The sequence below is a fragment of the Chiloscyllium punctatum genome, chromosome 36 (genome assembly GCF_047496795.1).
Source record: "Chiloscyllium punctatum isolate Juve2018m chromosome 36, sChiPun1.3, whole genome shotgun sequence".
Lineage (NCBI taxonomy): Eukaryota > Metazoa > Chordata > Chondrichthyes > Orectolobiformes > Hemiscylliidae > Chiloscyllium > Chiloscyllium punctatum.
The window spans coordinates 25511698-25527534 of NC_092774.1; the positions used below are offsets into that span (position 1 = coordinate 25511698).

The 15837-nt window shown below is 47.3% G+C and overlaps 2 protein-coding genes across 5 annotated transcripts in view; both read left to right on the plus strand.

The window, feature by feature from the left end:
- The window catches only part of LOC140460045 (uncharacterized), a 911064-nt gene that overhangs the window by 871651 nt on the left and 23576 nt on the right, over positions 1 to 15837 (plus strand). The gene's annotated exons all lie outside the window — the stretch shown is intronic.
- LOC140460918 (uncharacterized) overlaps positions 1103 to 15837 on the plus strand; it is a 35676-nt gene continuing 20941 nt past the window's right edge. Inside the window, exons 1-4 of one of the 4 annotated variants that reach the window (XR_011954391.1) lie at positions 1103 to 1363; positions 3122 to 4137; positions 6038 to 6125; positions 13245 to 14638. Coding sequence is in view for 3 of the 4 variants with exons in the window: in XM_072555642.1 (XP_072411743.1) it covers positions 3254 to 4102 (849 nt within the window). In the remaining variant the exon portion in view is untranslated. Of the gene's footprint in view, positions 1368 to 3121; positions 4138 to 6037; positions 6126 to 13244; positions 14639 to 15837 lie in introns of those variants that run through there. The other 3 variants (XM_072555642.1, XM_072555640.1, XM_072555643.1) reach the window with 3 other exon arrangements.

Sequence of the window (15837 nt, forward strand, 5' to 3'; positions counted from 1 at the left end):
GGAATAATGATGGCAGCAATCTCAGTCAAGAAAGCACAACAATGCCTCTTTCCCTCAGGATGCTTATGAAATTCAGCATGTCCATAACGACCCTCACCAACTTTTACAGATGCGCCATGGAAAGTATTCTATCTGGGTGCGTAATGGCCTGGTACGGCAACTGCTCTGCCCAGGACCGGAAGAAACTATAGGTTTTATGCACAGCCCAGACCATCACACAAGCCAACTTATCATCCACAGTCTCCACCTGCACTTCTCATTTCTGCAGAAAGGCTGCCAACATCATCAAAGTGCTTTCCCACCCTGCTAATGCTCTCTTACAACCTCTTTGGTCAGGCAGAAGATACTGAATCTTGAATCACGCACCAACAGGTTTAGAAAGAGTTTCTACTCTGCCTTTGTTAGACTGATGAATGAACTCTCTATGTACGCATGGAATAATCTGCCAGAGGAAATAGTGGAGGGTGGTACAATTACATTTAAAGGGCATCTGGCTGGGTGAATGAATTAGGAAGGGTTTAGAGGGATTTGTGCCAAGTGCTGGCAAATGGGATGCAATTTATCAGAATAACTGATCAGCATGAACGAGTTAGACCAAGGGGTCTGTTTCCGTACTGCACATCTCTGTAAAACTCTGTCCAATGCCCACTTACCAGCCCCTTCAATAACAGCATAATTGGAAGTATATGACATACCTACAACACAATATTACAACAAATAATTATAATCGCATCATACAGAACCACAAATACCACATTGACTGTTTAACCATTTAATAACACTAGACAGATCTCTGTAACTTCTCATGTTCCAGTCCTTCTAAATGCCATAAGGATCAGAAAGCCTTCACAGAGAGAGTGAGTCTGAAACCCCTTCCCTGAGATTCATACTCTCCGCCTCCAGTTGCCACAAGTGCTCATTCCCTGTACATCCCCACTCCCGCCCCCTCCCCATTCATTTTTTTTCTCTCTCTCTCAGGCAAAGGAATGGAAAGGGGGAGGTATTGCTTTGCTCTCAGATGTTGCCCAGATGTTTTGGTCGAAAAACTTGACACGCCTTCTTCCGCATTGTGACGTCCAACACAAGGGGGCGGGAACTTTCTGCAGATCCGGCCGATGACGATCCCATGCTCCAAACCACTTGTCTACTTTTGGTCCAAAGGCCATTGTGTCACGTAATCCATCGTAGGCCAATTGGAATCTCCGGAGGACCGGAAGGGGTCTGGTCCTCCCACCAATCAGAGGTCCCTAATGTCTGAATGCGGAAGTTGGACCATGAGCTTCTAAAGTTGCTGCTGCTTCTCTCTCTGAATGAAGATTGATCTTCACCTCAGATTGCAACTTCCTTCTGCTGTTCAGCATCTGTGAGTAAGGCACTCTCTTCTCTCGCCCCCTTTTCTATTTCCTTTCCCAGTCTGGGGTTTAACTGTTCAGTTTGATGAACTGAAAGGAAATGAAACCAGGGAGGGGGCAGTCTCTGGGAAGGTTGACTTGGTCTCTCAATGACCGGCTTTTCTTCCTTAACTTGGTAAGTTTATTTGTTTAGGTAAAAACAATGACTGCAGATGCTGGAAACCAGATTCTGGATTAAAGGTGCTGGAAGAGCACAGCAGTTCAGGCAGCATCCGAGGAGCAGTAAAATCGACGTTTCGGGCAAAAGCCCTTCATCAGGAATACAGCCAGAGAGCCTGAAGGGTGGAGAGATAAAGGAGAGGAGGGTGGGGGTGGGGAGAAAGTAGCATAGAGTACAATAGGTGAGTGGGGGAGGGGATGAAGGTGATAGGTCAGGGAGGAGGGTGGAGTGGATAGGTGGAAAAGAAGATAGGCAGGTAGGACAAGTCATGGGGACAGTGCTGAGCTGGAAGTTTGGAACTGGGGTGAGGTGGGGGAAGGGGAAATGAGGAAACTGGTGAAGTCCACATTGATACCCTGGGGTTGAAGTGTTCCGAGGTGGAAAATGAGGCGTTCTTCCTCCAGGTGTCGGGTGGTGAGGGAGTGGTGGTGAAGGAGGCCCAGGAACTCCATGTCCTCAGCAGAGTGGGAGGGGGAGTTGAAATGTTGGGCCACAGGGCGGTTTGGTTGATTGGTGCGGGTGTCCCAAAGATGTTCCCTAAAGCAATCTGCCAGTCTCCCCAATGTAGAGGAGACCACATCAGGAGCAACGGATACAATAAATGATATTGGTGGATGTGCAGGTGAAACTTTGATGGATGTGGAAGGCTCCTTTGGGGCCTTGGATGGAGGTGAGGGAGGAGGTGTGGGCGCAGGTTTTGCAGTTCTTGCAGTGGCAGGGGAAGGTGCCAGGATGGGAGGGTGGGTTGTAGGGGGGTGTGGACCTGACCAGGTAGCCACGGAGGGAATGGTCTTTGCGAAATGTGGAAAGGGGTGGGTAGGGAAATATATCCCTGGTGGTGGGGTCCATTTGGAGCTGTTGATAATGTCGGCGGATGATTTGGTTTATGCAAAAGTTGGTAGGGATCCAAATTTATTTGTTTGGCTAATGCTCTCAATTAAGTGGGGGGGGGGGGGCACTCCCCCGTCTGGTTGGCATCTAACAGGACGGCATATTATCACTAGCTGCATGGCTGTACACTTGTAGAGTCATAGTTATATAGCATGGAAACATACACTTTAATCCAACCAATCCATGCTAAACTAACTCGTTCCCACCGGCCTGCTCTTGGCCAATATCCCAACAATTCTTTCTTAATCACTTCCCCATCCAAATGTCTTTTAAATGTTGGAATTGTCCCCGCATCCACTTCTTCCTCAGGAAGTTCATTTTGTATGTGAACCACCCTCTTTGTAAAAAAAGATTGCACAATAGATTTTAAGTCTCCTTTCACCTACAGCAGAGTGAGACTGGAGGGAGAGTGTGGCATTGAGATTCATATTTTGGCGGGAAATGAGAGAAGAAATTCCACAGGATTCAGAATTGTTGTTTGGAATTTCTATCCTGTGTAGACGGGGATGGCTTACAGGATGTGAGAAGGGAAGGAATTGCAGCCAGAAATCTCAAAACAAGATCTGGTAAAGACAATCATTTCATTGGCATGGGAATATCATCAGCTTTTGAATCTTACAGGATCTTTTATTTCTCTTCTGTCCTGTCTGTTTGAAAGGTTTCAAACATCAGTGAGACTGAAGCACGCAGACCTCAACGAAATGAACTGACTGTGGGAAGACCTTTAACTGGACATGCAGTCTGAAATAGCAACACCCCTTGCGCAGCAGCGAGTGACAGAACACATTACATGTGTGAGTGGTCTTGCAATGGATTGTTGAAGCTAGAGAGAGGCGGGGATTCCCACGTGATGGAGAAACCGTGGAAATGTGGGGACTGCGGAAAGGAATTCAAATTCCCGTCCTTGCTTGAGAGTCATCGCCGTTGTCACACTGGGGAGAGACCGTTCACGTGCTCTGTGTGTGGGAAGGGATTCACCCATACATCCGCCCTGGTGACCCACCAGCAGGTCCATACTGGGGAGAGGCCATTCACCTGCTCTGTGTGTGAGAAGGGGTTCACCCATTCATCTGCCCTGGTGATCCACGAGCGGGTCCACACCGGGGAGAGGCCATTTACATGCTCCGTGTGCGGGAAGGGGTTTACTCATTCATCCACCCTGGTGACCCACCAGCGGATCCACACCATGGAGAAGCCGTTCACCTGCTCTGTCTGCGGGAGGGGGTTTGTTCAATCCTCCAACCTGCAGAGACACCAGCGGGTCCACACTGGGGAGAGGCCATTCACCTGCTCCATCTGCGGGAAGGCGTTTGTTCAATCCTCCAACCTGCAGAGTCACCAACGGGTCCACACCGGGGAGAGACCGTTCACCTGCTCCGTGTGTGGGAAGGCTTTCATTCAGTCCTCTAACCTGCAGAGTCACCAACGGGTCCACACCGGGGAAAGACCATTCACCTGCTCAGTGTGTGGGAAGGGGTTCATTGATTGTTCTTCCCTGCGGAGACACCAGCCTGTCCACACTAGGGAGAGACCGTTCACCTCCTCATCTGTGGGAAAGCTTTCAATCAGTCATCCCAACTGTTCAGACACCAATCCAGTCACACCGAGTAGAGAACGTTTGGATTCTTTGTTGGCGTGACTTCTATTAGTCTTCAAAAGGGCACACATTCACTGGTGAGTTGAGCATCTGTTTAAGACACATTTACTGATTTGGAACATGCAGTGGAGTCAGAAGCTGTATATGTGTCATGCTTGGCTCTGTGAAGAAATCTACCCTCCACTTTCTCCCTTCCCCACGAGGCTGCCAGGATGATAACATGGTTTGAGATATTTGTATTATAGGTCTCTTTACTAACCCACTCACAAATACTTTCTATTTACTGATTCATAAGTCTTTTCTAACCTGCTCACAAGAGCCCTATATCTAATAATACTGCATTCCCATTTCATTAATTCATAACTCCTTCCTATAATGCGGCTTCATTCACTTATTCATAAAACCACGGTTTTGTAGTATATTTTACTATTACAAGATATACTAAATTAAAACACCTCTTTCAACTCATTTATACTTTTTCACACCTTCAACCCATATCAACTCTTGCTACAGGCAGTGTTTAGGCTTATTTCTAAAGCAGAAGCAAACTCTGAACATAGTAACGTATTCAGAACAATACCATCCCCTGCCATGTTGTCTCCATGAAAGATTATAATATCAATCAGCCCTTACCAACCGTCTCTCGGGAACTGAATAGATACAGAACATCAGACAGTTGCCCTGACTCGCAGCCACTGCCCCCTTTAAGAAACTGACTATCGAGACTGCGCTTCCGTGAAATTGCATAAATGAATGAAACTCAGGCCGGCAAATACTAAACATGTCTCACGACCCAGCTGCGGTAAGCAGTTTAATATCCTTTATTCTTTCATTCAGTGCACGTACAATATCTAACTTATTTACAGCATACAGGCCTAGTATTTTTACTAACATTTACTAACTTAAAAGACAAAAGGACTGTCACCTGTTAATTCTGCAAGCAGACCACACAGACAATCTCAATCCCATTGGGAGTAGCAGCCAGTGTTTGTGTACAATAGATAAAACAATGGGACACCATAGTGACGGAATGTTAATCTCTGTCAAAACTGTGTGTAAAGAGGATGCTGTAAGGACAGTATTTCGGGATTTCATCACCACCTCAAACTTTTGCACCTTGCGGTTGTTGAATAAAGACACTATTTTCTCTGCAAGGCTTTGACAAGAGGAGGTCATGTCTGACAAATTGGTTAGGATTCTTTGAGCAGGTAATGAGCAAGCTAGAGAAAGGGAGAGCCAGTGGACATGACCGATTTGCATTTCAGGGAGGCCTCTGACAAGGTGCCACCCAGGAGACTGCTCAGTAAGATAAGACTCCTCGGTGTAGGGGCAAGGTACTGGCACGGATGGAGGATTGGCTGACTGGCGGAAGACAGAGAGTCAACATAAAGGGGTCTTTTTCAGGACGGGGCAGGTGGAGTTCCAGAAGGGTTCCATGCTGGGAACGCTTGGACAGGCCAGGAGAATGGCCAGAGAAGGGGCAGATGTGGTAAGGTCTGAGGTTATGCACTTTGGTGGGAAGACCAGAAACAGAGACTGTTTTCAAATTGGGAAAGGCTTCGGAAATGTGAAACAGAAAGGGACTTTTGAGGCCCAGCTCAGGATTCTCAGGGGGATGATTGTACTACTGCGGGGGAGATTTGGGAACGGGGATACGAAGGATCCTACCATTCATGGGGGGCAAGGTGTGGAGAAAGGATCTTATCACTAACATGGGAAGGAGAGGATTGTACCATCCATGGCAAATATGGGTCGGGTAGAACTGTACCATTGAAAATTGGGAGGATTAAATCATTCAGAGGGGAAGGATTACATCATTCATGGGGGGGTAGCATGGGTCCAGAGCATTGTACCATTGGGGGTGGGTGGGAGGGTGGTTAGAAGGATTGTACCATTCATATGGGGGTGGGGGTGGGGGAGTGTGGATTGTACCATTCACAGGGAGGATTATCTACTTTTATTTTCCAAACTTTCCAGGATACAAGATATATGCCAATTTCCCTCTCCAGAAATCTCGTGAAACTGGGTGCATTAAAAAAATCCAGCGAGAAGATTCAGTAAATAGGTAGGTTTGGTCATAGAGACTTCTAGAGTCACACTGCATGGAAACAGACTCTTTGGTTCAACTCATCCATGCTGACCAGATGTCCCAATATGACCCAGTCCCAATTTGCAGCATTTGCCCCATATCGTTGTAAACTAGAACTATCCATCCAGACATTTTTTAAATGTAATTGTAGCCACCTCCACCACTTCCTCTGGCAGCTCATTCCATACACGCACCACACTCTGCGTGAAAACATTGCCCCATAGGTCCTGTCGGAGAAATTAGCCCAATAACTTAGAGATCACAAAACACAGTTCGAAGTGAAATTGACAAGCAGTTTATGAGTACAGTGATATCCTGAAAGAGACATTGACTAAGCTGAAACAGCACAGACAGTTTGTCCAGGTAGCCGGGAATTCCCTTCCCTGAGCTGAGAATCAAGCCAGGTCTTATAGGAATCTTGTACAATGAGATTGATTACAATGCGTTCTTGGTGGGATCAGGAGATTCCAGCTCTCTTTGCAGGTAGGTGAGAATGGAGCTGAAAATGTGTTGCTGGAAAAGCGCAGCAGGTCAGGCAGCATCCAAGGAGCTGGAGAATCGACATTTTGAGCATGAGCTCTTCTTCAGGAATGAGGAAAGTGTGCCCAGCAGGCTAAGATAAAAGGTAGGGAGGAGGGACTTGGGGGAGGGGCGTTGGAAATACGACAGGTGGAAGGAGGTTACGGTGAGGGTGATAGGCCGGAGTGGGGATGGGGGTGGGGGCGGAGAGGTCAGGGACTACTTGCGGACATGGAGATGGGCTCAAGTGCGTATACTTCAACGCAAGGAGTATCAGAAATAAGGTGGGTGAACTTAAGGCGTGGATCGGTACTTGGGACTACGATGTTGTGGCCATCACGGAAACATGGATAGAAGAGGGACAGGAATGGCTGTTGGAGGTTCCTGGTTACAGATGTTTCAGTAAGATTAGGGAGGGTGGTAAAAAAGGAGGGCGGGTGGCATTGCTAATTAGAAATGGTATAACGGCTGCAGAAAGGAAGTTTGAGGGGGATCTGCCTCTGGAGGTAGTATGGGCTGAAGTCAGAAATAGGAAAGGTGCAGTCACCTTGTTGGGTGTTTATTATAGGCCCCCCAATAGCAGCAGAGATGTGGAGAAACAGATTGCGAAACAGATTTTGGAAAGGTGCAGAAGCCACAGGGTCGTAGTCATGGGCGACTTCAACTTCCCAAATATTGATTGGAAGCTCTTTAGATCAAGTAGATTGGATGGGGCGGTGTTTGTGCAGTGTGTCCAGGAAGCTTTTCTAACGCAGTATGTAGAGTGTCCAACCAGAGGGGAGGCCATATTGGATCTGGGACTCAGTAATGAACCGGGACAAGTGGTGGGCTTGTTAGTGGGTGAACATTTTGGTGATGGTGACCACAATTCTGTGACTTTCACCTTGGTTATGGAGAGAGATAGGTGCGCACAACAAGGTAGATTTTACAATTGGGGGAAGGGAAATTACGATGCTGTAAGACGGGATTTGAGGAGCATACGTTGGGAGCATAGGCTGTCAGGGAAGGATGTGGTGGAAATGTGGAACTTTTTCAAGGAGCAGATACGACGTGTCCTTGATATGTATGTACCGATCAGGCAGGAAAGAAATGGTCGTGTGAGGGAGCCTTGGTTGACGAGGGAGGTTGAATGTCTAGTAAAGAGGAAGAAGGAGGCTTACATAAGGTTGAGGAAACAGGGTTCAGACAGAGCAGTGGAGGGATACAGGATAGCCAGAAGGGACCTGAAGAAAGGGATTAGGAGAGCTAAGAGAGGGCATGAAAAATCCTTGGCGGATAGGATCAAGGATAATCCCAAGGCATTCTATGCGTATGTGAGAAACCTGAGAATGACGAGAACGAGGGTAGGTCCGATCAAGGACAGTAGTGGGAGACTGTGTATTGAGTCGGAAGAGATAGGAGAGGTCTTGAACAAGTACTTCTCTTCTGTATTTACGAACGAGAGGGACCATATTGTTGAAGAGGAGAGTGTGAAACGGACTGATAAGCTAGAAGAGATACCTGTTAGGAAGGAAGATGTGTTGGACATTTTGAACAACTTGAGGATAGACAAGTCCCCCGGGCCTGACGGGATATATCCTAGGATTATGTGGGAAGCAAGAGAGGAAATTGCAGTACCGTTGGCAATGATCTTCTCGTCTTCACTGGCAACGGGGGTGGTACCAGGGGACTGGAGAGTAGCAAATGTTGTGCCCCTGTTCAAAAAAGGGAATAGGGATAACCCCGGGAATTACAGGCCAGTTAGTCTTACTTCTGTGGTAGGCAAAGTAATGGAAAGGGTACTGAGGGATAGGATTTACGAGTATCTGGAAAGACACTGCTTGATTAGGGACAGCCAGCACGGATTTGTGAAGGGTAGGTCTTGCCTTACAAGTCTTATTGAATTCTTCGAGGAGGTGACCAAGCATGTGGATGAGGGTAGAGCAGTGGATGTAGTGTACATGGATTTTAGTAAGGCATTTGATAAGGTTCCCCATGGTAGGCTTATGCGGAAAGTCAGGAGGCATGGGATAGAGGGAAATTTGGCCAATTGGATAGAAAACTGGCTAACCGGTCGAAGGCAGAGAGTGGTGGTAGATGGTAAATATTCAGCCTGGAGCCCAGTTACAAGTGGAGTTCCGCAGGGTTCAGTTCTGGGTCCTCTGCTGTTTGTAATTTTTATTAATGACTTAGATGAGGGAGTCGAAGGGTGGGTCAGTAAATTTGCAGATGATACGAAGATAGGTGGAGTTGTGGACAGTGAGGAGGGCATTTGTCGGCTGCAGAGGGACTTAGATATGATGCAGAGCTGGGCTGAGGAGTGGCAGATGGAGTTCAACCCTGCCAAGTGTGAGGTTGTCCATTTTGGAAGAACAAATAAGAATGCGGAATACAGGGTTAATGGTAGGGTTCTTAGTCAGGTGGAGGAACAGAGGGATCTTGGGGTCTATGTTCATAGACCTTTGAAGGTTGCCACTCAGGTGGGTAGAGTTTGTAAGAAGGCCTATGGAGTATTATCGTTCATTAGCAGAGGGATTGAATTCAAGAGTCGTGAAGTGATGTTGCAGCTGTACAGGACTTTGGTTAGGCCACAGTTGGAGTACTGTGTGCAGTTCTGGTCACCTCACTTTAGGAAAGATGTGGAAGCTTTGGAGAGGGTGCAGAGAAGATTTACCAGGATGTTGCCTGGTCGTACGAGGATAGGTTGAGAGTTCTCGGCCTCTTCTCGTTGGAACGGCGAAGGATGAGGGGTGACTTGATAGAGGTTTATAAGATGATCAGAGGAATAGATAGAGTAGACAGTCAGAAACTTTTTCCCCGGGTACAACAGAGTGTTACAAGGGGACATAAATTTAAGGTGAAGGGTGGAAAGTATAGGGGAGATGTCAGGGGTGGGTTCTTTACCCAGAGAGTGGTGGGGGCATGGAATGCGCTGCCCGTGGGAGTGGTGGAGTCAGAATCATTGGCGACCTTTAAGCGGCATTTGGATAGGTACATGGATGGGTGCTTAATCTAGGTTAGAAGTTCGGCACAACATCGTGGGCCGAAGGGCCTGTTCTGTGCTGTATTGTTCTATGTTCTAAGAAGATTGCAGGTTAGGAAGGTGGTGCTGAGTTTGAGGGTTGGGACTGAGACAAGGTGGGGGGAGGGGAAATGAGGAACCTGGAGAAATCTGAGTTCATCCCTTGTGGTTGGAGGGTTCCTAGGCAGAAGATGAGGTGCTCTTCCTCCAGCCGTCATGTTGCTATGGTCTGGCGATGGAGGAGTCCAAGGACCTGCATGTCCTTAGTGGAGTGGGAGGGAGAGTTGAAGTGTTCAGCCACGGGGCGGTTGGGTTGGCTGGTGCGGGTGTCCCAGAGGTGTTCTCTGAAACGTTCCGCAAGTAGGTTGCCTGTCTCCCCAATATAGAGGAGGACACATCGGGTGCAGCGGATGCAGTAAGTGATGTGTGTGGAGGTGCAGGTGAATTTGTGGCGGATATGGAAGGATCCCTTGGGGCCTTGGAGGGATGTGAGGGGGGAGGTGTGGGCGCAAGTTTTGCATTTCTTGCGGTTGCAGGGGAAGGGGCCGGGAGTGGAGGTTGGGTTGGTGGGGGGGTGTGGACCTGACGAGGGAGTCGCGGAGGGAGTGGTCTTTTCGGAACGCTGATAGGGGAGGGGAGAGAAATATATCCCGGGTGGTGGGGTCTGTTTGGAGGTGGCGGAAATGACGACGGATGATACGATGTATTTGTAGGATGGATAGGTTGTATCCATCGTCATTTCCGCCACCTGAACATCCCTCAACATTGGGGGGGATTTAACATGGTCAATCCAAATCAAGGCTGGTGAGCAATGTAGTGATATGGAAAATAAACATCAGAGAATGATAGAAAGGGACAAGGAGAGTAAGTACACCAGCAATCAAAACTGGATTCGAAAGATCGCAAAAGTTGCAACTAAAAATGGTGTACATTGTAACAAAAGTGAATGAATTAACCGCACACATTGAAGAGAATAAATATGATCTGAAACTCCTTAAGCGATATAGCTTGAGGATGAAAAGGTTGGATCCTGAATATCGAGGACGTAGTCAAATGGGAAGTTAGGTAAAGGTAGAGGGTTGGCACTGCTAATCAAAGCACTGATCACAGGGTGGTCTGGTGTTAGTTTGGATTTCAGGTCCTGGTTTCTCTGTCCTCTGTTGATCTCCCTGTTCCCACAGAATATGATGTCGGTTCTGTTCTCAACTCTGCTGGATTTCTGCTGAAGCTCTTCAGCCTCCACCCCCCCCCTTCCTTTGACACCTTTGGGAACAATAAAACATTCAGTCAATCAAGCCCCAACCCAATCTCCCAGCCTGTCAATCAGCCAGAGACAGAGTGTACTCATAGCAGGGAATCAAACGAGAAAAATGAAACAACATTCTAACTAAATTGGTGCCAGTGTTTATTCATTCGGAGGTAAACCAGAAATGGGGGTCTCATTAGATTACTTCGGCCCAACAAGTCCACGCCGAAGCGCAACCCACCCAGACCCATTCTCCTACATTTACCCCTTCACCTAACACTACGGACAATTTAACATGGCCAATTCACCTAATTCATTTTTGGACTGTGGGAGGAAACCGGAGAATGTGCAAACTCCATACAGACAGTCACTTGAGGTGGGAATTGAAACCGGGTCGCTGGCTCTGTGAGGCAGCAGAGCTAACCACTGTGCCACCGTACCGCCCACAATAATGCCCGACTTTAGGAATTCTTTCTCCCTTACATTTAACTATTATTACCAAGTTATGATTTACAACAATATTCACACCAACAGAAATAAGGTATCTGTTCTGAAATAGGTATAGAGATATACTGGATGGATGAAGACATTTTCTTTCTCTCATGCACTCGCACACGCATAGGTCCACAGGAGAGAACGTGTTTGAGAAGACGCCTTATAGGAAGTTCTGGGATTTACATATTAATTATACCTGCAACCCATTCGAAAAGATTAAAGTCTTAACAATCCAGGTTTGTTCAATGTATCATTTCAGTGGTAGGGCACTGCAATGTTTTTCTATAAATTCTGCGTCTTATGATCTTATTCTCCGCAACCACCTATTGAAGGAGCAGCACTCCACAAGCTAGTGCTTCTAAATAAAACTGTTGGACCCAAACCTGGTGTTGTGTGATTTTTAACTTTGTCCAGGTTAGGGGGAATTTGCTTTGCTAAATACCCATAGTACCTAGAGATGTGCAGGTTAGGTGTAGTACTCTGGGGGTAAATGTAGAGTAGGGGTAGGGGAATTGTTGTGGGTGGGTTACTCTTTGGAGGGTCGGTGTAGCTGGTTGGGCCGAGTGGCCTGCTTCTACACTGTGGCGATGCTCTGAACGGAAGGGATTTCTGCAAACTGTACAGGACAGTGCGGGCCAGCCAGTGTGGGGTCCTGCTGTAGGTGGAGCTCCGCATCTTGCCCCGCCCCGTCTCCAATTCCCTGCCCGACCCCTGACCCATTTATGGTGTCACAACACGGAAGTGGCCCGACCAGTTTGAGTGAAACTCTGGGCAACTCTTCATCCTGAGACGGGGGGAGAGGGGAGGGGAGTGGGGTGGGTGGGGGGTGTGGAATCTGTTCACTTGTAGCAAGTGGAGTGAATCCAGGGAGGGAGCAGACTCTGCAAACTGAGGTGTGTGTCTTAATCACCCGATGGAGGAGGAACGAAAGGATGGGGTGGGGCTATTTTTCCCAGCACGCCAGAGACTGAGGGGTGACATTGTAGACTTATAAAATTGAGGGTCATGGATAAGGTCAAGAAACAAGGTCTTTTGGTTTAGGGTGAGGGTAGGGTGAGATGTAAAAGAGACCTACAGTGGCAAGCTTTCCACAGAGAGTGTGGTGTGTGTATAGAATCAGCTGCCAGAGGACGTGGTGGAGACTGGTATAAGTACAACAGTTAAAAAGCATCTGGATGGGCGTATGAATACATCGAGATGTACAGCACAAAAACATACCCTTCGGTCCAACTCATCCATGCTGACCAGATAGCCAACCTAATTTAGTCCCACCTGCCAGCACATGGCCCATATAGGAGCCAAAGGGTCTGTTTCAGTACTGTATGACTCTAATCGTTCTTCGATGAATGCAGAACTGTGGTTGTGAAGACTGGACTGTCAGAGCAGATTTCAAGAATGTGTCGGTGTTAATGCCTTGAAGTTTCATTTTGCTCCCACCTTCATGGGGATGTTAACCGTTTCATGTCTGGTTGTTCCTCAAGATGCTGAATTGCAGGTTCACCCTGAATTGCCATACTTTGTTTTTTTGCTTCCCAAGATCAGGCCTGCTCACTCTCAGCAGTAGCCCAGTGTTGGGAAAGATATTAACTTTCAGGTGGAGTTACTCAAAATGCAGAGAGATGTCAGTCTTGATGTTTTTACATTTCTGCCCCTTAAGATCCTGAATCAGCACCTTCAGGAGAATTAGTTACAGAGGAATGAGAACAGAGGGGGAGAGAGTGCTTTCAATTTTGTGGAATAACAAAAGAAAAGAATGTTCCGCAGAAAGTAGAGTTGCTTGTTCTGATTTCTACCCTGGACTGACAGTGATGACTTTTGAAATCTCTTTTTGCAGAATATTTGAAGATCTGAAGACAGAAATTTCAAAATGAACAGATGAAGGGCTTATGCCCAAAACATTGACTTTCCTGCTCGTTGGATGCTGCCTGACCTGCTGTACTTTTCCAGCACCATACCTTTCGACACTGACTCTCCAGTGTCTGTCGTCCTCACTTTGCAGTCAATGTCTGACAGTCACTGAATCCATTGGGACCGCAACAATTTTTGACTATGATTCTGTGAGAAGGAGCAAAGCTTTTTGGTTCCAGTTTGAGTACGTTTTCAGCATCAGTAGGTCTGGATGAGAGACCCTACTGTTGCAGCACACTGAGTGTGGAGAGCGTAACAACTATATAGCCTGGAAAGAGGAATTCACAGCAGGGAGGGACTGTATACGTGTTTGTGTGCTGCTGAATCTTCGGCCATGGAGAAACCCAAGGAATCCCGCCCTGTGGAGAAACCATGGAAGTGTGGCAACTGTGGGAAAGGCTTTTATGCCCCATCTGCCTTGGAGACTCATCGGCGCAGCCACACCGAGGAGAGGCCGTTCTCCTGCCCTGTCTTCGGGAAGGGCTTCAGCTGTTCCTCTGCCGTGCTGACCCACTGGCGGGTCCACACAGGGGAGAGGCCCTTCAGCTGCCCGGAGTGTGGGAAGGCCTTCTGCAATTCTTCCGACCTGCTGATCCACCAGAGGGTCCACACCGGGGAGAGGCCGTTCTCCTGCCCAGAGTGTGGGAAGGCCTTCATCAATTCCTCCAACCTGCTGACACCAAGGAGTGGCCCTTCAGCTGTGTCATATGCGAGAAGGCCTTCAGCAATTCCTCCACCCTGCTGAGACACCGGCGGGTCCACACGGGGAGAGGCCATTCCCCTGTGCCGACTACGGGAAGGCCTTCAGCAATTCCTTCAACCTGCTGACCCACCGGTGGCTCCGCACCGGGGAGAGGTCATAATTCTGCTCTCAATGCAGGAAGGGCTTCACCCGTGCCTGCCACCAGCGAGTTCATGTGCCATCGCAAGGGAATTGAAGGAGCAACGGCTGAGTGCCATTATGAACTGGACTATCCACCTAGTTCTGGGGATTCCTGAGTTTGAATCCCATCACGGCAGATGGCGGAATTGGAATTTGGTTAGAAATCTGGAGTTAGAATCTAGCTGAAACTATTTTCGCTGGGGATGTGGATCCAATTACAAAGGGGCAACTCGGTCACCATTAGTAAAGAATGTGAGGTGGGTGTGTGTGCGCGCTTTAACCTTGAGCTGTGTAAAAAGCAGCTACTTTTTCTATGACTTTTTGTGGGGGCATCTGAAGCTGTAACAAAGTTGGGTCACAATAAAGGTTACCTGAACTTACCACTGGGCTCAGACTCTCATTAAAGGCTTTGAGCTCCAAGAGGATTTTGTTTTAAAGCTGCTCATTTCTTTCAGCCTCCTGCACTAAGTTTCCAATGTTGTGTATTAGAAGGAGTAGCATTAGAACCATTAGAATTAGTACCATTAGAAATAGTAAATGTTTCAGGAATGCAGAGTGCGTTGTTTCATTGGCATTGTAAAGTGTAGTGGCAGCACCGGGAGGTGTGGGCTGTGTTCACTAGAAACCATGTGGAGGTGCTGGTATCGGACTGGGCTGGATAAAGTTAAGATTCTCACAACACCAGGTTATAGTCCAGTAGGTTTATTTGGAAGCACTAACTTTCGGAGTGCTGCTCCTTCATCGGGTAGCTGTGGAGCAGGATCATAAGACACAGATTTTATTGCAAAAGAGCACGGTGTCATGCAACTGAGAAGATATATTGAACAAACCTAGATTGCTGTTAAGTTTTTTTATCTTTTAGAGTGGGTTGCAGATTTCAGTTTATTAACATGTAAGTCCTAGAACACCTTATAAGTCGTATTCTCGAGATGACTTAAAGTTTTATCTCAGCTCAGATAATGCATGTAAGGTGTGAGGTTCGAGTCTGTCAGTATCCCAATCATGAATCAGACTGGTTTTATTTCCAAAGTAGGAATTTATGAAGTAGTACATGGATTGACTGCCTGCAGATTGTGCCCTTTTTTTGAGCAAAATTGAAAGTATCTGCAAATATAATTCTGCCAATACAAATTCTCTCCACAGAGTTACATGTGCACGCGTACATGAGAGTGTGGTTGTGTGCACGTGAGTTTGTGCGTGAGAGTGCACATAAGATTGTGTGCATGCTTGGTAAATTGAGTGTGATGGCTGTTAGACACCCCCCCATACTCTAAGAGAGAGCGTGTGTATGAGAGAGGTATGAATAAAAGCAAGGGGTTGCGTTTTGCTAAAAGGAAGGAAGGGCAGGACTTGTACAGTAAATGGTAGGGCCTTGGGTCATATTGCAAAACAGAGAGACATGGGAGATGTGTTCAGGTACATAGTTCTTTGAAAATTGCATCACATGGTGCTTAAGAAGGCATTTAGCACCATTGCCTTCACTGTTCACACCATTGAGTATAGGAGTTGGGGCATCATGTTAAGATTGTACAGGATGTTGGTGAGGCCACTTTCCAGGTACTGTGTATGGTTCTGGTGGCCCTGTAATAGGAAGAATTCTATTAGAGAGAGTTCGGTAAATATTTACTAGGACGTT